At 50.3% G+C, this 20,770-nt stretch overlaps 1 protein-coding gene across 1 annotated transcript in view; it reads left to right on the top strand.

Moving 5' to 3' along the window:
• The first annotated feature begins 4,529 nt into the window (after nt 1-4,529).
• TDRD10 (tudor domain containing 10) overlaps nt 4,530-20,770 on the top strand; it is a 22,580-nt gene continuing 6,339 nt past the window's right edge. The window contains 5 exon segments of the mRNA XM_014461142.2: nt 4,530-5,034; nt 5,312-5,394; nt 6,477-6,535; nt 12,903-12,973; nt 13,871-14,027. Of these exon segments, the coding sequence (XP_014316628.1) occupies nt 5,033-5,034; nt 5,312-5,394; nt 6,477-6,535; nt 12,903-12,973; nt 13,871-14,027 (372 nt within the window). The 5' untranslated portion in view covers nt 4,530-5,032.

Raw genomic sequence — 20,770 nt, 5'->3', positions numbered from 1 at the left:
CTATACATAAATACTAACTTATTAAAGTTGCACGATCGTTAGTCACAGCAAAGCTAGCACATCATTTGCACGTACCCTAGCACAAACAAGCCTAAACACGATTCTATGTGCTAGCGTTTAGAAGCTTTTCGAGGTCTGGTACGGGGTGCTCGTTCGGAGGAATTGCCGCTCTGCACGTACGGCCAGGGGCCCTCGAGACTGGAGCGCCCCCAGGTCTGCGACCAGGGGGCTCGGCCGGGCCTGCCTGCAAATGCGCTCCGGGTGCGCCATGTGCTTCCGTCACCCCGAAAAGCAGCCCACCTCTCCCCCAGGGAGCCCAACGAGCCGGTCCGCTCCCTCCACGCCCCCCCGGGAACGTTATTTTGGGGGGGGTATATATGGGGGGGGGTTGCCGGCAGCGCTCGCTCGCTCCAGCGCGGGGGCTCCTGCGGTTACCACCCCGAGCACCGCCCCGCGCCTCGAGGACCGGCTCTTCCCGCCGCCCCGGCCGCCGCCCCGGGATTGGTGGCGGGAGGAGCGCCCCGCCCTGCGCCCCGCGGGTCTTGGAGGAGGCGGGGGGGCGCAGCGATTAGGCGCCAAGGGTCGGCGTCGGGGCTGTGGGCTGGCCGCGCCGGGCCCGGGAGAGGCGCGGCTCGTTGGCTCCAGGCCCCGGGCTGCAGGGTGAGGAGTGGTGGGGACCCGGGCGGTGGGAGGCAGCTGCGGGACTCGCACCCCCGTTCCCACTCCAGGTGGCGGGGTGCACTGTTACGGAAGGGGCGCCTGCCGAGAGTTTTGGTGGGAATGGTGGGGTGGGGGGGAGCGGACAGCGGGACTGAAGCTGTGCAGGTGGGCAGCGTTTTGCTCGGAACTGTGGGACACTCTCCGTTAAAAGAGGCCTCTGCCACCACCCTGCTTTTGGAAGCAATATTACATTTTTTTTAGCTTAAAAAAACTAAACGTGCCACAGAGGCTCATACAATACGTTTTAAATCCTCACTGCAAGCCACGGGGACTGAGTGATTTTGCTTGCTTACACCAGCCAGTTTTGAAAATGTTTCTTGACTTAAAAAAAAAAGTGTTATTGAGATATAACTTGCACACCATAAAATTCACGGTTTAAGTGTGCAATTAAAATATTTAATATATTTACAGTACAGCCACCATCGCATCTAATTTTAGAGCATCGCCTCACCTCAGAAGGCAGCCTTGTGCTCCTTAGCAGTTACAGCTCGTCCCCATCTCCTCCTTCCCACCCCAGGCAGCCGCTAATCTACTTTCTATCTCTACAGATTTGTCTACTTTGGACTTTGCATGTAAGTGGAATCATGCAACATGTGGTCTTTGTGTCTGGATTATTTTCTTTAGCATCACGTTTTTGAGACTCATCTATGTGGTAGCATTTATCAATACTTCATTCCTTCTGTGTTGCTGAATAATATTCCATTGTATGGACATGCCACATCTGATTGATTCATTCATACATCAGTTGTTGGACCTTTGGGTTGGTCACACTCTGAAGCTATGTTCCCACCAAGGCTGCTGCGAGCATTTGTGAACAAGGCTTTGTGTGGACATACGTTTTAGTTTCTCTTGAGTAGATACCCCGGAGTGGAATTGCTGGGCCATATGGAATTCTCTGTTTAACTGTTTGAGAAACTGCCAAACTAATTTCGCAAAGTGACTGCACCATTTTACATTTCTGCCAGCAATATGAGGGTTCCTGATTCTCCACATCCTCAACACATTATTATTGTCTGTCCTTTTTATTATAGCCATCATAGTGTGAGGTGGTGTCATTGTGGGTTATTATGTTTTAAAATCCTCACCTGAGGATATTGTTTCCATTAATTTTTATTTTTTTAAAAAATATTTTTATTGATTTCAGAGAAGGGAGAGGGAGAGAGAGAGAGAGAAACATCAATGATGAGAGAGAATCATTGATTGCCTTCTGCACGCCCTATACTGGGGATCGAGCCCACAGCCCGGGCATGTGCCCTGACCGGGAATCGAACCGTGACCTCCTGGTTTATAGGTCGATGCTCAACCACTGAGCCACGTGGGCCGGGCTCCATTGATTTTTAGAGAGAGTGGAAGGGAGGGGGAGAGACAGAGAAAGAGAAACATTAATATAAATGAGACACACTGACTGGCTGCCTCCTGCTCACACCCGGACTGGGACCCAGGGCCGGGAATCAAATCTGCAAGGGAGGTATGTGCCCTTGACTGGGAATTGCAATCAAACCGGAGACCCCTCGTCTGAGGGCCGAGGATCTAACCGCTGAGCTACACTGGCCAAGGCTGTCATTGTTTTGATTTGCATTTCCCTAATGACTAATGATGTTGAGCATCTTTTTGTGGGCTTACTGGCCGCTTGTATAGCTTTGGAGAAATGTTGATCAGGTCGTTTGTCCACTTTCTAATTGGTTTCTTTATGTTGTTATTGAATTATACAGGTTCTTTATATATTCTTTGTCTTTTTTAAGACACAGATATTTCTCCGGGCCAAGCAATAGAGTGGAAACTCCCTTTAGAGTGGTGTTGTCTGGATTCCAAAAACAGGGTTCTCCATTAATGAGCATAGATCGTTATCTTGAACAAATTACCAGATGATTGTATTTTTGAGCCTCCAGGACTTCCTCTGTACAATGGGGTAATAATGTACAGCTCTTAAGAGCTTCCAGTAAGGAGTAGTGAGCAACAGCAACGTATATGAGCTGTTAGCACCTGGCAGATTTGTGCTGGGTCTTTGGGCGGTATTGGTGCCTGCCTTGTTCCAGAAGCCAGTAGACTTTTCTGGGGGTTCCATGAAATTGGGACAAACACCCACAACCCTGATTCTGCCCATTAACCTCTCTCTGTTTTTATTTTCCTCTGCCAATGTCTTTTAATTATCTTAATCACGTTTAGTTCTATTTAAAGACAGTTGCAGCTAAAGCTGTGGTTTCCTGCTACAGCTGGGAACAGTTAGAGAGTTACCACGTTCTTTAAAAATGTCATGTTTTAATTAAACGTTTTAAGTAAAGGAAAGAAGAAAACCCTTTACTATGAGGTTCACAGCCGTCGTATCTGTAGGAAAAGAACCAAGGCTTCCTTCACTGTAAAGTGAGAAGTCAGCACTCCACAGGGTCATAGGAAAGGGCCGGCGGAATGCCTAAAATGAAAGCCAAAGGCCACCACTTATTGAGCTTTAAGCACAGCACTGCCCCTCACCCTGGTGATGGGGGGCATAGGGCTCATTTGACAGATAAAATGTGCCCAGGGCTCTGGGCTGGACTCTGAACCACATCTCTACAAGCCAAAGGCCCCGTGCCAGCCACACGCAGACCACCGTGCGGAGGTGGGTGTGGTTTTTAAATGTGTTTGTTTGTTAATCCTCACTTGAGGATATTGTTTTTTTCCCATTGATTACTGGTAGGAGGGAGGGAGGGAGGGAGGAAGAGAGGAAGAGAGAAAAACATTGATGTGAGAGAGACACATCCGATTGGTTGCCTTCCATACTTGCCCTGACTGGGATCAGGGATCAAACCTGCAACCCAGGTACATGCCCTTGACTGAGAAATGAACCTGAGACCCTTCAGTGCGTGGGCAGATGCTCTAACCACTTACCCACACTGGCCAGGGCAAGATGGATGTGGTTTTAAATTTGCTCGTGGTAACTATTTTCTATTTGCTGTTATAACAAATTTCCACTTGTTTAGTGGTTTCACAAAAACAAAACTCCCGCCCTAACCAGTTTGGCTCAGTGGATAGAGCGTCGGCCTGCGGACTGAAAGGTCCCAGGTTTGATTCCGGTCAAGGGCATGTACCTTGGTTGTGGGCATATCCCCAGTAGGGGGTGTGCAGGAGGCAGCTGGTCGATGTTTCTCTCTCATCGATGTTTCTAACTCTCTATCCCTCTCCCTTCCTCTCTGTAAAAAATCAATAAAATATATTTAAAAAAAAACACACACACAAAAAAACAAAACTCCCGCTCTGTGGGTGAGAAGTCTGACATGTCTCCCTGGGCTAAATCCAGGTGTCAGCAGGGCTGCGTTCCTTCTGGAGGCTGAAGGGGAGAACCGTTTCTTTGCCTTTTCCAGCCTTTAGAGCAGTGATGGCGAACCTATGACACGCGTGTCAGAGGTGACATGCGAACTCATTTTTTTGGTTGATTTTTCTTTGTTAAATGGCATTTAAATATATAAAATAAATATCAAAAATATAAGTCTTTGTTTTACTATGGTTGCAAATATCAAAAATTTTCTATATGTGACACGGCATCAGAGTTAAGTTAGGGTTTTTCAAAATGCTCTGTTCTAAACCCTTTGGAATTGCCTAAGTGAGGAGAGCAATGAAGGTATCTTCTGTTATGTGAATGGAGTGACTTTGGAAAGCCCCTGAGGAAGGGGGCTGGTTGGCAGGGGACCCACCCAGATGATTAGAGGGGTGCAGTTTTCCCTTAGTTCACCCCTCTTTCTGCCCCTCCTCTGAGGAGGGGAAAAAAAGCTGGAGGTTGAACCAGTTGCCAGTGCTCAGTCTTGCCTGTGTAACGAGGCCCATAGAAACCCAAAGGACAGGGTGCGGAGGGCTTCTGGGCTGGTGAGCAAGGGGAGGTTTGGGGAGAGCGGCTCCCCTGGAGGGCCTGCAAGCTCTGTACCCTTCCCCCGTACCTTGCCTTATGCCCCTCTCCCACCTGGCTGCTCAAAGCTGTGAGCCGCTCTAGCAAATGGAGCGAACCAGGGGAGGAGGTCTTGGGAACCTCCGGTCAGAAGCACAGCTGATAACCATAGCCCTTCGCCCACGGAATCTCCCACTCCTTCCAGGTAGATGGTGTTAGAACTGAGTAGAGGAGCTGGACGCCAGCTGGTGTCCGGAGCATTGCTTGGTGGTGTGGGGACCCCACATTGGAATTGGTGACTGGACTCCTTCATAGGTGCTGGGGGTTGGTACGCGGACCCCCTTGGGGGCTGCCGCAGCACCTGCTCAGTAGTTAAGTGCTGGTGGAGGTTCCTGACACGCCTCTGACCGCGGCTGCTTGGCTTTGCAGCAGATCCTGTTGGGAAGAAACTGCAGCATGTAAGTCACTTCCTTTTGTGACAAACAAGCCTCCTTCCTCAGAGCCTTCTCTTCCTTCTCTTCCTGCTCGCAGTGCCCGGAGCTTAGGGGTCACCCCCACCATTTCTTGCCTGTTGATTAGCAATGACAAAGGTCCGGTGCAGGGCTTCCTGGTTTGGAACCTGAGTCTGGGGGGGAAGGGAAACCCTCAGAAAGGGGGTGGGGGTTGGGGACGGATGCCCAAACTTTTGTTGGCGTTCGGGCCTGGGAGGTGAGACACTGAGACCTGTTTTGATAGGTTCTGGGGCAGCAGTGACCGACCCTCGGCGGAACCGGAACCGTTGGGGAAGAAGGGAGTGCTGGAGGAGCAGAGGCCTCTGCGTGAGTTAGCCTGGGGGCTCGGCTGGTGCTGGGACCCTCCGTCTATACGTGGACCTTATTTCATCTCCTCGGTTTCTGTTCCTGCATGAACTTGGGGCCCACCTAGATCTTGCCCTTGCTCCCGTCAGCCACCACCTTTCCGTGTACATGGCTGATGCGTCCCCCTGCTGCTGCCGTGGCCCAAGCCCCGGTCACTGTTGCGTTTGCTGCTAACTCCGTGCTTCTCTTTAATGCTGACCTTCTTCCATTTCACCCTCCCCTGTCTCCAGAGCGGTCTTTCTAAAACCCAGCTGTTGGCGTCACCTCTCTGGTGAAAACCTTCTACTCCTTGGAGCCAGCGGATTTCCCCATGTGGCCTGGCCTCCTCTCTCACGTTCACCCCCATGCACGTGCGGCTAGCTGTTCCCAACCACATGCAGCTGCCCCCGGGCGCCAGGCCTTTTCATAGCTCCCTGCCTCTGCACGTGCTGGTTCCTCTGCCCGGATTCCTTTCCCCCCACCCCTGCTTCATGTTAACTCTGAAATGCAACCCCCTGGACCCAGACACTTCATAACATCTCATTGGAAGCACTGGCTTCCAGGGATACTGGTGACCCTTCCCCCACAGAGCGAGCTGCCGCCTTGGAGGCAGTGATGTCCTCGGCCAGCACTTTTCCCCGGGCCTCTTAGCAATGACAAGTGCTTGCCGAGCGGCTGGCTGCAGTGTAGCCAATCATTGCTCCCGAGGGGAGGGATGCTTGTAGGGGGGGTGTTTTTCACATTGAAGAAAATGTGTCACTTATTACATGCTTCCCCTCCTTTGAATCTTCTCACTTTACACCTGCCTTCTTTTTTTTAATATATTTTATTGATTTTTTACAGAGAGGAAGGGAGAGAGATAGATAGTTAGAAACATCGATGGGAGAGAAACATCCATCAGCTGCCTCCTGCACATCTCCCACTGGGGTTGTGCCCGCAACCCAGGTACATGCCCTTGACCGGAATCGAACCTGGGACCTTTCAGTCCGCAGGCCGACGCTCTATCCACTGAGCCAAACCGGTTTCGGCTACACCTGCCTTCTTAATGCTGTTTTTCTTCTTAGGGTTCAAGAAGAGGGAGACCGAGGTGTATGTTGGCAACCTTCCTCCGGACATCTCTGAGGTACTCTCCGTTCCACTGCTTCTCCTTTTCGGGCTCCCCCATGGGACATTAATCGGCCAGCAGCTGAATGTCACCAGCTTTAAAGACATTTTAGAGCGATGAGTGTGCAGGCAGTCACAGGTGGTGGTGACTGGGCTGACCAACTCCTCCCCGTTTGCCTTGGACTTTCCCGGTTGTAGCCTCCTGCGGGGGTTCGTCCCCACTCCTCCCACGTGAACCTGGACGGCTGGTCACCCCACTCACTGCTCTGGGTGGACGGAGGGGCTGCAGCGAGGCGGCTTGTTTTCAGGGAGGGGTCTCATTGGGGTTCAGGTGCCCATCCTTTGGGCACGGGGAGCGGTCGGGTCTCAGCCAAAACCTGCACCCAGTTCACTTGGGAACGGACCCGGGGAGTCGGTGGCTGTGACACTTAGAGAGTAGAATGTTAGCATGAGGATTTTTGAACCCAGGGATTTCACTGTCTATTTGGGGAGGCCGAGTGAACAAACCTGAAATAATTATAGAATCACACAAGTATTTAAAATTTGTAATAAGTGCATCTGAAGTTCAGAGGGAAGGAAAATGGAAGCGTAATCTCCTGAATTGAAGCATCCCCTGACTTTTTGGGGGAGCATCTACTATATGCAAATTAACGTGCTTGAAGTTGAGCAAGCACCTTAGAGACATAGCCGAGTCTTGACCCTCAAGGAGCTCAGATGTGGGAGGATGAGAGAAATCATCCTTGTGGGGCCCCTGCTGCAAGCTAAACATCTTCAAACACTCCCTGTTCTCCGTTCCCCCTTGCCAGTCAGTGACACTCAGTCCTCTCTGCCCAGGCTGTATTTTATTCCTTTCACACCACTTACTATATTTTAATTACCAGGCATGCGCCAGGAAATAGGCTAAATGCTTCATTCGTGTGGTTTTGTCAAGTTCGTGTAATAACTCTGGGCAGTGGGTGTTCCCTTCACCCTGGAGGTGGGGCTGCCAAGTTCTGTGAGAGGCCCAAGCACACAGACCTAGTGAGGTCAGCCAAGAGCTGAATCCATATCTAGTTGCCCCCAAGTACCAAACCACATAATCGATAAGACATGTAAATAACTCGCCCATAATAAAAGTGGATCTATTATGGGTTTGTTTTTTTTTTAATCTGACAAAGAGAGACGAAAATGATATTGGAACACAGAACGGAGTCATTTCTGTTGACCCAATAAATGAAATCATATTCAATCAGAGGGGTGGGTGGGGGATTCTTGGCACCTGATTCCCCTTCCTCTTCTTAGCGGGCAGAACCTGCTACTGGACAGCAGCAGGGGACAGGAGCCCCTGCAGGCAGGTCCTGCGGTGGGTGGTCTGGTCGGGGGAGGCAAGGTGCCAAGAGGCAAGGCCTGGTGAAGGCAGCCTTCAAAATAAAAACCCTCTTTTATATATATATATTTTATTGATTTTTTACAGAGAGGAAGGGAAAGGGATAGAGAGTTAGAAACATCGATCAGCTGCCTCTTGCACACCCCCTACTGGGGATGTGCCCGCAACCAAGGTACATGCCCTTGACAGGAATCGAACCTGGGACCCTTCAGTCCGCAGGCCGACGCTCTATTCACTGAGCCAAACCGGTTAGGGCAATAAAAACCCTCTTAATGCTTGAAGGCAGAACTGTCCGAGGATTTCTATCGCTCCTCTCCGAGGCACCAGTGCACCCTGTTTTGGAGCAGAGCCTACTTCAAAGCCTAGCACCTGGCCTTTGGCCCCCATCCCTTCCACAGGAAACAAACAGCCTCTCCCACAGACCTGTGGACTCAGCCCAGCCTCCGAGAAAAGACTTCAGCTAACGGGGTCGGATTCTAGAAAGAATTCCTAAATGTCCTGTTGAGAACTGTGACTTGACTCTCCTTGCAAACCAACAAATTAGCCTGTAGCCGTCTCATGGCTGTTGGTAGAAGATGCAAGTTGTGGGTCAGAGATGCAGGATGATTTGTTACTCATCACAGTTAGTAGCCAGCATCTTTTTTCATTGTATTAACATTTTTAAAAACTGAGATATAAATCACATTCCATTTCAGTGGCTTTTAGTATACGCACAAGGTTGTGCCAACATCTGAATTCAAGAACATTTTCATTTTCTCCCAAATAAATCCCGTACCCATTAGCCCTTCCTCTTCCTCCCAGTCCCTGGAAACCATGAATTACTTCCTGTCTCTGTGGATTTGCCTGTTTGGACATCTCACAGAAATGAAATCATGCAACCTGTGGCATGTTGTGTTTTCCTTCAGGTAGCATGTTTCCGGGTCCATCCACGTTATAGCACATCTCAGCACCTCACTCCTTTTTATGACTGATGATATTTTATTACGTGGATATACCACAGTTTGTTTATCAACTCGTCATTCAATGTCATTGGGGCTGTTTCCACTTTTTGGCTGTTAGGCGTAATGCTGCTCTGAACATGGGTGTACAAGCTTTTGTGTGAACATAGGTTTCATTTCTCTTGGGTATATACTCAGGAGTGGCATTACTGGCTCACATGATAGCTCTATGGTTAACTTTTTGAGGACCTACCAAACTGTTTTCCAAACAGTTGTTCCATTTTACAGTGGCACCAGCAATGTATGAGCGTTCCAATTTCTCCACTTTCTCGCCAAAAGCTGTCTTTTTTACTGTAGCCATCTAGTGGCTGTGAAGTGGTATCTCATTGTGGTTTTGATTTCCTTAAGTCAGTGGTTCTCAACCTTCCTAATGCCGCGACCCTTCAATACAGTTCCTCATGTTGTGGTGACCCCCAACCATAACATTATTTTCGTTGCTACTTCATAACTGTAATTTTGCTACTGTTATGAATCGTCATGTAAATATCTGATATGCAGGATGTATTTTCATTGTTACAAATTGAACATAATTAAAGCATAGTGATTAATCACAAAAACAATATGTAATTATATATGTGTTTTCCGATGGTCTTAGGCGACCCCTGTGAAAGGGTCGTTTGACCCCCAAAGGGGTCACAGCCCACAGGTTGAGAACCGCTGCCTTAAGTAATGAGCATCTGCTCATGTGTTTATTGGCCATTTGTGTGTCTGTTGTTACAGTATATTGTTATAATTGTTCTATTATAGTAGTAAATGTTAATCTTTTCTAAAAATATATATTTTTATTGATTTCAGAGAGGGAGAGAGAGATAGAAACTTCAATGATGAGAGAGAATCATTGATCAGCTGCCTCCTGCATGTCTCCTACTGGGAATTGAGACTGCAGCCTGGGCACATGCCCCAGCTGGGAATTGAATTGTGACCTCCTGGTTCCTAGGTGGACACTCGACCACTGAGCCACGCCAACCGGGCTATATGTTAATCTCTTATTATGCTTAATTATAGATTAGACTTCATTATAGGTACTAGAGGCCCGGTGCATGAAATTCGTGCACTGGGGGGGGGAGGGGTTCCCCAGCCTGGCCTGTGCCCTCTCATAGTGCAGGAGCCCCGCGATCGATCTCCCCAAAGAGGTAGGCCCAGCCCACCCACCCAGGGCTCCTCGATGGATTGCCCCAAAGAGGTAGGCCGGAGCCGGGGGTCCCGCCTCCGCACTGCACACACACTGCGTCAAGTCCCCGCCCACCCGAGTACCTCACCTCGCACGCAGCCTCCTGGTGATGGATTGTTACGGCGTGAGGGCATCACGGTGTGAGGGCGTGATGACCACATGGGCTTTTATTAGAGTAGATGTATGTATAGGAAAAAACAGTATAGTATATAGGGTTTGGTACTGTCTGCAGTTCATCCACTGTGGGTCTTGGAATACACATCCGTGGATAAGGGGGGACAACTACCGTATAAGGGGCAGAAAGTCATAGTTAGGGCATGTCTTCAGGTTTCAGGAGTCCCTAATGACAACTGTTAACAGTAACAGCATTTGCTGATGGGCCGGCCTCACTGAGAGCATTGGTTGAAGTCCCAATGGATGGAAAGATGTTGGCAGGGTTTTGTATTTTGCCTTTGTGTGTGTGCGTGTGTGTGTGTGTGTGTGTGGTGGTGGTTTTTCTCTCCTCTCACCCTCAGGCACATTTTCTGAAAAGTGGTACTTCCTGTATCTGCTCGATACCATTGAACAGTAATTTTTGACCTTGGCTGCACATTAAAACCATCTGGGGAGCTTTTAAAAAATATTGATGCTTTAATCCCAACCCCAAAGAAAAGTAACTGTCCAGCAGAATCTCATTTGCAGTCAGCACTGAGAACCATCGCCAGGGAGCCGGGCTTGGCGGACTTTCTCCGCGAAGAGTCAGATAGTAAATATTTTATGCTTTGCAGATCATGTACCTCTGTCGCAAATGCTCTCCTCTGGGGTAGTAGCCTGAAAGCAGCCTAGACAATAAGTAAACGAACGTGTGTGGCTGTGTTCCAATAAAACTTTATTGAGAAAAAGGTGGTAGGTTGGGTTTGGCTTGAGGCTGTGGTTTCCTGACACCTGCTAAAGAAGATACAAAAATATGAAGTAGTTTTCTACTCTAATAATTGGTAAAACCTAAAAAGAAGACAGCTGAGGTTTTGCAGAGAATGAAAAGAATGTAGGATTTGAAGTTAGAATCCCTGGGTTCAAATCCTGACTCTACATTGGCTGTGTAGTCTTAGGGAAGTCACTTAGCCTCTCTGATCTTTATTATATGCTTCTGAGAATGAGGACAATAATAATGTGTACTTTACAGGGTAATTTTATAGAAATATTTTTAATTGATTTTTTACAGAGAGGAGGGGAGAGGAATAGAGAGTTAGAAACATCGATGAGAGAGAAACATCGATCAGCTGCCTCCTGCACACTCCCCACTGGGGATGTGCACGCAACCAAGGTACATACCCTTGACCGGAATCGAACCCGGGACCCTTGAGTCTGCAGGCCGACTCTTTATCCACTGAGCCAAACCAGTCAGGGCATAATTTTAAAGATCAAATGGAATAAGGTTGGTGAAGGTGCCTTATAAACTGAAAATGCTAAGCACATATTGCTTGTCCTGACAAATTGCATGTTGCTCAGCATCTTGTAGATTCATGTGTAATAAACATTAAATATTTAAAAGTAAAAGCAAATTAGAAAATTTGAATTTAAATGTAATATAAACATGAAGACTGAGAAAAATGAGTTATACATAATGTATGTCTAATTTCCTCACCCAACAAAGTGACTTTAGATTGGTAAAAGCTGCTTTTAAAAGAAGATTGTATAAATGTCACACATTTTTTCCAAAATAGAATTTCCTAGGTAAAAAATGTTTTTTTATCACAGTTGTGGAATTTCCAAGTGCAGTGTGCTGGGAGGGAAGCAGGAAGGAGGCTGTGAGGAGAGGCGAAAGTAGGAGTTGAGCGGAGGCCTGCAGCACGCTCCCCGGTGGGCAGTGGGAGACATCGGGCACCGTAAAGAAAGCCTTTCGTCCTGGCTGGTGTGCTCAGTGGTTAGAGTGTTGGCCTGTGCACCGTGGATTCAATTCTCAGTCAAGGGCATGTACCTGGGTTACATGTTTGGTCCTGCCCGGTGTGCGGGATGCAATTATCCATGTGACTCTCTCACATAGATGCTTCTCTCTCCCTCCCTCCCTCCCTCCCTCCTTTCCACTCCCTCATGGTGAGGACTAACAAAACAAACAAAAAAGCAAAATTAAAAAAAAAAGAAAGCATTTTTAGCAGGGCAGGAGCCAGACTGCAGGCAGTTAGGAAGGAGTGGGCAGAGAGGACACAGAGGCGTTAGGAGGAGATGATGTGGCAGAAAAGAGGAAAGGTAGGGTGTAGCTCAGAAGGCCATCAGGGTCCTGGAGACGTTAGCTCAAAGAAAGGGGGTGGTATGTATGTGGAATGAGGGGCCCTCGCTAGCCCAGTGGAAGGAGTAGCCACTGGGAAGGGAGGCAGCCGGAGGGCAGAGGAGGAGGAAGGGTTGAGAGCGGGTGTGGAGAAATGCCCAGAGAGGGGGAAGGTGACCGGAGCCCTGGGCGCAGCGGAGGCCAGGCTACCACGAGGAAAGTGGGCGGGAGACTTGCAGAGAAGGTGCGTGAGCAGCTTGAGGGGAGGCTGAGCGGAGACAAAAGCCCTGTCCCTCAGCACGCTGCCTGCCCTCCCCTGGCCTGCACCTCTCTTACTCAGACTTCACTCTGCCCCCTGGTCTGTTCGCTGTCTTGTCTGTAGCCCGCTGGACCGATGAGCTTCACTTTGAAGGAAGGACATGTCTGTCTTGCCTCTGTATTTTGCATCACTCAGCACAAAACCTGGCACACACAGCACGCCATAGGCTTTCCATGAAGTATGTGTTCCGCTGGTTACAGATTGGCTGGTTGGGGGTCTGAAACCTTGAGAACCCGTTGTAACTTTCGTCTCTGGGTCTCTTTCTCTTGCAAACCCCGCCTTTGTAGGAGGAAATTCGGTACCTGCTGAAGGACTTCAACCCTCTCCGTGTCCATAGGGTCCAGAGTGGCTACAAATGGTAATGACCGCACTTCCTGTGTTTTCTTTGGGAAGCGACTCCTTTCCTTTTGGTCCATTCTGCTGATGCACGGACATTGCAGACTGGCCGCTGAGCTCCCAGGCCCACACCCACTGGGACTTGGCCCAGTGACATCTGGAAGCCCCCCCTGGACTTGTCTGGCCCACACAGCCTTGGTTTAGGAGTCCAGAGGCCTGGATTTATTTTTTTGTAACATCCTTGCTCTGTTTTATGTCTTGAGGTAGATGACCAGACCATCCGTAGCCTCGGTTGCCCCTGGAAACTGGGCCTACTCATATTTCCCCTTTCTTATTTTCAGGGCAGTAAGAGCGCTTTGACCTTTGGGGGGAGTAGTAGGAAAGAAACCCCAAGCCCTATGTAGCCAGATGGTGTTTAGCGGCAGAGTCAACGCACACACTTCTTTTTTTAAAAAATATATTTTATTGATTTTTTACAGAGAGGAAGGGAGAGGGATAGAGAGTTAGAAACATCGATGAGAGAGAAACACCAATCAGCTGCCTCCTGCACACCCCCTACTGGGGATGTGCCCACAACCAAGGTACATGCCCTTGACCGGAATCGAACCTGGGACTCTTCAGTCCATAGGCCCACACTCTAGCCACGCTCTAGCAACTGGGCAGGGCGCGCGCGCGCGCGCGCGCGCACACACACACAGACACACACACACACACACACACACACACACACACACACACACACGTCTTCTGATCCCTGCTGCTCAGCCCAGCCCAAGCCTGGGCCTCAGTGACTTGTTTGTGTGCCTGCAGCGCCCCCCTCTGGCTGGAAGGGGAGGAGAGTACCTGCGTTGGGGCTTGTCTGCCTCCCACAGCTCTGTCCCGCGATGTGTTCAGAGCTGCCCTGTGTCCCTCCTTGCAGCTTCGCGTTCGTGGACCTGGGCTCGGTGCAGAGAGTGGCGCTTGCGATCCAGGAGCTGAACGGGAAGCTCTTCCACGATCGGAAACTGTATGTGAATCCCTGCAGAAGCTCTCCCAGGCGGCCCCCTGACGGGGCCCAGAGGCCCCAGGAGCTGCAGGTACATGTTCCAGGCTCTCCGCTCTGGGGGCTGGTGCTTCCTCATCGGGGGGCTGTGGATGAAATTAGGGAAACTTTCTGTTGTTGTTAATCCTCCACCTGAGGATATTTTTTTTCCATTGATTTTTAGAGAGAGAGTGGGAGGGAGAGGGAGGGAGGGAGAGAGAGAGAGAGAGAGAGAGAGAGAGAGAGAGAGAGAGAGAAACATCAATGTGAGAGAGGGGGGCTGGGAATCAAGCCTGAAATGGAGGTACATGCCCTTGACCATAATCGAACCTGAGACCCTTGAGTCTGGGCCGACGCCCTAACCACTGAGCAAACTTTAAAAATAGACACTCTCCATTTGTTGTATGTTTCTGGTCAGTTTCCAGAATCCTGAAATGGTTGTCTTTGTTTTTGTTTTGTGTATTTAATCCTCCCTGTAGGATATATTTTTATGATTTTAGAAGAAAGGGGAGAGGGAGTGAGGAAGGAAGGAAAGGAGGAAGAGATAGGTAGACAGAAAGAAAGAAACATCAATCAGTTGCCTCCCAACTAGGGATTGAACTCACAACCTAGGTATGTGCCCTGACTGGGAATTGAACCCAGGACAATACTCCAGCCAAATGTGAGCCACTCAGCCAGGGCCTGAAATGGTTGTTTTTCACGATTGTGTCAAGTTTTATCATGCTTTTTGGGGAGAGGATTTATCAGTTGGAATATTTTGTAGTAAAACTGTTTTCAAGAGGAGAAAAGGTACAATTGGGGAATCAGCTTCAGCAGTGCAACATACACGTCCAGGAATAGTTCAGGTCAACACGAGGGAGAAAGTATCAAGTGGCATCCACTCTCTCAGGAGTAAAGAATATGAGTTTCCAGAGTGAGAACCACCAATGAGTGCCCAGGATAAGTGACAGGAAAATAAAAATGGACACCAGGGCACATTATAGAAGTATTTTAGAATTCTGGGATAAAGCTTCAGAATGAGAATCTACATGGAAGGGTATGGAATTGTGTGGTGTCATTGAATTCTGCGGGAAGATGATGTCCAACCACAAATCCATTCTCTCTTAAAAAAAAGAACTGTAGAATCTCAGAAATATATCCCTCATGTACCTGTTCTCAGAAAGCTACAGAGGGATGTGCTCCAATAAAATGGAGCAGTAAGCTAAACAACCAGGTGATCTAGGAGATCCAACCCAGGAGAGGGGTCTGAGACTTCCGAGATGATGACAGAGGGGTAGAGAGTTGTGCAGCAGCCAGTCCAGGACAGAGCAGGAAGGTGTGAGACTGTAGGATTATAGTTGCATGAAGAAAAATGGAAAATTGAGTGGAGAGGTCTGATAAAGAGCTATTGGTGGGTGGGAAAACTGAGCCAGAGATTTAAGAAGATCCAAGTAGTAAATGGAGGGAGGAAAAAGCAGTTAATTCCTGGGGCAAAGATTGTGTAAGAATGAAAACGATCAATCATAATACATAACTTAATTCATCTGTGATTGATGTTTACATCTATATAAAAGCCTAATATGCTAATTGTCCCTCCGACCCTTTGACTATTCGACCAGTCGCTATGACATGCACTGACCACCAGGGGGCAGATGCTCTGACCGGTAGGTTAGCTTGCTGTTGGGGTCCAGCCAATCGGGACTGGGTGAGATGGACCAGACATGCCCTGGTGCCCTCTCACGGTCCCTTTCCGGCCAGGGTGGGTCCCAGATTGCAAGAGGGCGCAGGCCAGGCCAAGGGACCCCACCGGTGCACAAATCGAAGGGTTCCGGGTTCGATTCTGGTCAAGGGCACGTACGTCGGTTGCAGGCTCGATCCCTGGCTCTGGTAGGGGCAGGTACAGGAGGCAGCCAATCAATGTGTGTCTCTCACATCGATATTTCTCTCTGCCTCTCCCCATTTCTCTAAAAATAATGGAAAAATATCCTTGGGTGAGGAATAAAAAAAAGAGAGAGTTTGGGCAGGAAGCAAGGTAACCAGAATTAACCAATTTACATTAAAACACCAACTTAATTGAAGTATTAAGCACACTAGTGAAGTATGGCTTCATAAAGTTTGATGAATTTTGACATATGTCATGTCAGCAGATGGTCGTTGGTGCCAATTCAAAAACCAACAGGAATGCACAATTTGGGGTGCAGTGAAGAAGGAAATTTGGGTGTAAACAGCTCTGCGTTAGTGCAGCATGGCCGCTGCTGTGCAGACAGCTCCACCATGCTGCAGGGTGGCAGTGCGGCTGCCCCAGCCAGTGGTCCTGGGACCAGCCTCTCCAGCTGGGCAGCTCCACTCTGCCATGGCCCACTCTGCAGTGTCTGCCCCAGTCTGTCCCACTCCGCCCGCCACGGTCTGCAGGTCGGCTCCACGCTGCCCTCTCGGAACCATCTTCAGCCAGTAAACCCAGTTTTCAGTCTTAGGTGGAAAATGGGCACCCCCAGAGCCAGAGAGGAGCTGGCTTATAGCCAGAATTCCTGGCCCCTCGTCCCTGATTGGTCAGAATAGAACTGCCCCTGATGGGTTGGAGCTGTGCAGCTCCCATTGGATGGGGAAAGCCTCAGTCCTATTGGTTGAAATAGGATTCCAAGAACTTTTAAGGGCTGGCTCAGAGGTCAGAAGTACCGTGCAGGCAGGCCCTTCAGTGGACACGGGCAGTTCAGCCCAGAGCCTTCTCTGGGAAGTGCTGTTTGCATGAGAGGCCTCTGTGCAGAAGTGGCTGCTGGGCTCTGTTGTTTTTTTAAGACCAAGTAACCACCAGGAGCCCTTCTTAGTCCTCAGGGTTTACAGTACGAAGCCACATAACCACTACCACAACCCAATCTAGAACATTTTAATCACCCACCAGGTTCTCCTGTGTTTTCCCAATCAGCAGTCCCCCTTCACGTCCCTGGCAACGTCCATCTGCTCTCTGTCGTGTCAGATGAGCGTTGTCTAGAGTTTTGTGTCCGTGGAATCCTGCTGTATGTGCATCTCTGTCTGGCTGCTTCCGCTCGGCGGAATGTCAAAGAGATTCACCCGTGCGGTTGCACCATCAGCAGTTCGCTTTTCATTGCTCAGTGGTATTCTGTGGTATGGACGTGTCACTATTTGTCCAGCCATTCACCGGGATGTAAGTTTTAAAGGGGCCCTGTAGAATAGCTTCCAGGGACCAGAGTGGACGCAGGAAGACCTGTCACAGGTGCCCCAGGTAAGAATGAAAGTGTCTTGTCAGGCCCGCCCCAGTGCTGTTCTGCAGACACGCCCAGCTCATGCCCACCTTGGCCTTGGACCCGCCGCCTTCAGCCCACAGGCTCTTTCCCAGGTGTCTGCGGGGCTGGCTTTGTCACTTCATTCAGGTCCTGTTTAGCTGTCACCCCACCTCTCCTCCCACACCCTTCATCCCTGCCCCTCGCCTGTGCTGCTGCATTGCCCTTGTGGCCCCTGGTGGTGGGTATACCTGTTTGTACACTGTCTGCTGCCTCCATCCAAGTGCGAGCACCTAATGGCAGTGTTTGGAATGTACGCATTTTTTAAAATATATATTTTATTGATTTTTTACAGAGAAGAAGGGAGAGGGATAGAGAGTTAGAAACATCGATGAGAGAGAAACATCCATCAGCTGCCTCCTGCACACCCCCCATTGGGGATGTGCCCGCAACCAGGGTACATGCCCTTGACCGGAATCGAACCTGGGACCCTTGAGTCCGCGGGCCAACGCTCTATCCACTGAGCCAAACCGGTTCAGCGAAATGTACGCATTTTATAAATATTTGTGGGGCGACTGAACGTGGGCTTCCTGAGAACGGGGTCTGCGTCATTCGCCTTTGTCGCTCGGTGCCTGGCCCATAGCGGAAGCACAGAGTGCATAACCTGGGCGAGAGGAAAGCTGTTGAGGGCTCACGCTGTACATGTCACATTTCCACCAAGACGCGCCCTTCCGGTGGCCTGGTGCGGTTCCCTCGGTGGTGAGAGGCCCTCAGAGCCCATGGCCCGAGTGACCAGCAGCAGTCAACCCAGAGGCCGCGGGCAGGGAAGCTGCCACTGCTCCGGGGGAGGCCTGCGCCCCTGCTGAGCAGTGGACCGAGGGCTTCTCCCTGGTGTGTGTCGGGCAGGGGTGGGGAACCTGGTTTCCGCCAAAGGGCCATTTGGATATTTACCGCGTAACATCACTCTCGGGCCACACAAAATTATCAGCTTAGAAATCAGCCTGCTCTGTTCGGTCACACATTTAATGAGCTCCTAATGCCTTGGCAGGGCCAGACCGAATGATTTTGCGGGCCTTATGGTGTGTGTGGGGGGCGGGCCCATGGGTCCGCAGGGCCAATTGTTCCCCAGCCCCTAGTGTCGGGGAACCAATGGACCCCCCATCGACCCCAGTGCTTTCTGGCTACTGACCTTTGTGTGCCCGGTGTCTTCCCTCCCACTGCTCAGACTCGCCGGCATCGCTCTGGAGTCTGCTGCCCCTTAGGACACTTGGCCAGCTGGTAGCAGTGCCCAGAACAAAGTAAAGCGGCCGTTCACAGCCGGTGATTGCTCTGGGCATGAGGGTCCCTGTGCTGGTAGCAGCGATGGAACTTAATTTAAACCGTCCGGTTTGGCAGAGATTGAGATGCCGCCCGCTCTCTGTCGCTCCCGGGGGGCCACCTTGGTGACACGCGCACCCTGGCATCTGAGGCTTGTTTCTGGGCGACATGCTACGGTGGCTGGATGATAATAGCATATTTTTCCTCTGAAACTTAATTTCACAAACTGTCAAAAAAGGCTTGTTATATTTATCGCTGAAATCATTAGGGAGTAATCATTAGACAAGAACGGCTTAACACGTTTACATATTGATGATGATTTTTAGCTTGAAGCCGCCACTGAGAATTGGTTCTCGGGGTTGGTTCTCGGGGCTGTCTTAAGAGATTTTAAATAAACAGTCACCTGTGCTTGGCTGGGGGGCAGGTGTTTGCACAGTCACCTTGTCTTGCTGCAGGTGCACAGGTGGGGCCGAAGGTTCCCCATGCAGATCGGACTGGTCTCCGTGGTTGACAGGGAGTTAGCCGCTGCGGAGGGCTCGCTCTGCAGGCTTCTTGCGAAGGGCGTTGCTGTGCGAACTCAGTCACAGCAGCCGGTGCTGTTACTCTCCCGTCCTGCAGATGAGGAGCAAGTCACCAGCCCACAGTGAAGGAGCCCTGTCAGTTCTGGAACCAGGAGTGGATTGCTCTGGGCATGAGGGTCCCTGTGCTCGTAGCAGCGATGGAATTTAATTTAAACCGTCCGGTTTGGCAGAGATTGAGATGCTGCCCCGCTCTCTGTCGCTCCTGGGGGGCCGCCTTGGTGACACGCGCACCCTGGCATCTGAGGCTTGTTTCTGGGCGACGTGCACCTCTGGCCATATTCTCATCCCGCTCCTACCTGTTAAGCACCTTCTTCATGTCGTGTCCTGAACCAACACGAGCCCAAGTACATCTTCACGTCAGTGCCGATGTGACTCATGGAGGAGAAGAGGAAGCCGAGGCTGATTGAGTTAATAACTTGCCCCAGGAGTCCATAACTTCTCCTTCCTTCCTTTCTTCCTCTCTCCCGCCCTCCCGCTCTCTTATTCTCCTCCTTGTATCCCTTCCATTAATCCAGCCACCCACCCCATCCATCCATTCACCCAACATCTGTTTACTGAGGGCTTAATAGGCACTGGGGAGCGTTCTAGGCCCCGGGCTACCTCCGTGTAATTGTCAGAAGACAAATGTGATTCTTATTCTCATGATATTTATGTTCCAGTGGGAAGAGACCTACAATAACCGATAAATAAGAAAATGCCAGCCCTACGCACTAATTAAAATAAGCTGCTGTGATGAATGTGGGGGGGCTCACTTCTTTAGATGGTTTTCAGGGGGGCCTCTTCGTGAGGAAGTGGCGTCTCACCTGCGATCTGAATGGACAGATCAGAGCCCTTCCTGCAAAGATAGGAAGAACATTTAATTTCAAGCCACAAAACCTGCAAAGGCCCCAGGGTGTGATGCGGCGGGAGGAGGGGCAGAGGGCAGGGAGGAGCCCAGTGGGAAGGAGGGTCATGGCACCCTCGAGGAGCCCCAGAGGCTGGGTTTTACGTTCAAGCACAATGGGAAGAGGTTGGAAGGGTTTAATCGGGGAGTCATGTGAAGTGAATTTTCGTTTGTGAAAGATCGTATCTGCTGGGTGGCGACCGGGTTCTGGGGCCGGTGTGGCAGCAGGAACTCTGTGGACACTGTTGCTATGGTCCTGGGACGCGGTGGCAATGGCTTGTATCCTGGCGGCAGATACGCATAGGGAGGAGTCTGTGGGTTCTGGTGTGTTTTGGAAGAAGAGGTGGCTTGGCTTGCTGATGAGTCTGATGTAGGGAAGCCAGGGAGAGAGAGGAACTTGCCCTGAGCCACTGGGTAGGTAGTGATGTGATTTGTGAGGTCGAGAGAGCTGGGGCGAGGTGGCGTGTGCAGGGTCTAGTTTAGACGTGCCGGGTTCGTGTACCTCTTAGTTGTCCGGTGGAGTAGACATCTCTGTATTTGAGTTGAATTCCAGAGAGCGATTAAGGCTGGAGGTCTGATTTTGTGTTAATCTGTTGATTCCTAAAACCACAGAACTGGAGAGGACCTCGGAGAGAAGGTAGATGGGAGAGCGGACCAATTCCTGGGGTTGGCCGGCATTGACTGGGTCGGCTCCTTTCAAGGGCCAGCCAGTCAGCCTGGCCAGCGTGGCTCAGTGGTTGAGCGTTGACCTATAAACCAGGAGGTCACAGTTCGATTCCCAGTCAGGGCCATGCCTGGG

This window comes from Myotis lucifugus, unplaced genomic scaffold (genome assembly GCF_000147115.1).
Source record: "Myotis lucifugus unplaced genomic scaffold, Myoluc2.0 scaffold_151, whole genome shotgun sequence".
NCBI lineage: Eukaryota > Metazoa > Chordata > Mammalia > Chiroptera > Vespertilionidae > Myotis > Myotis lucifugus.
Note: the sequence above shows the minus strand (reverse complement) of the source record. Positions and strands in the feature narration are given on the sequence as shown.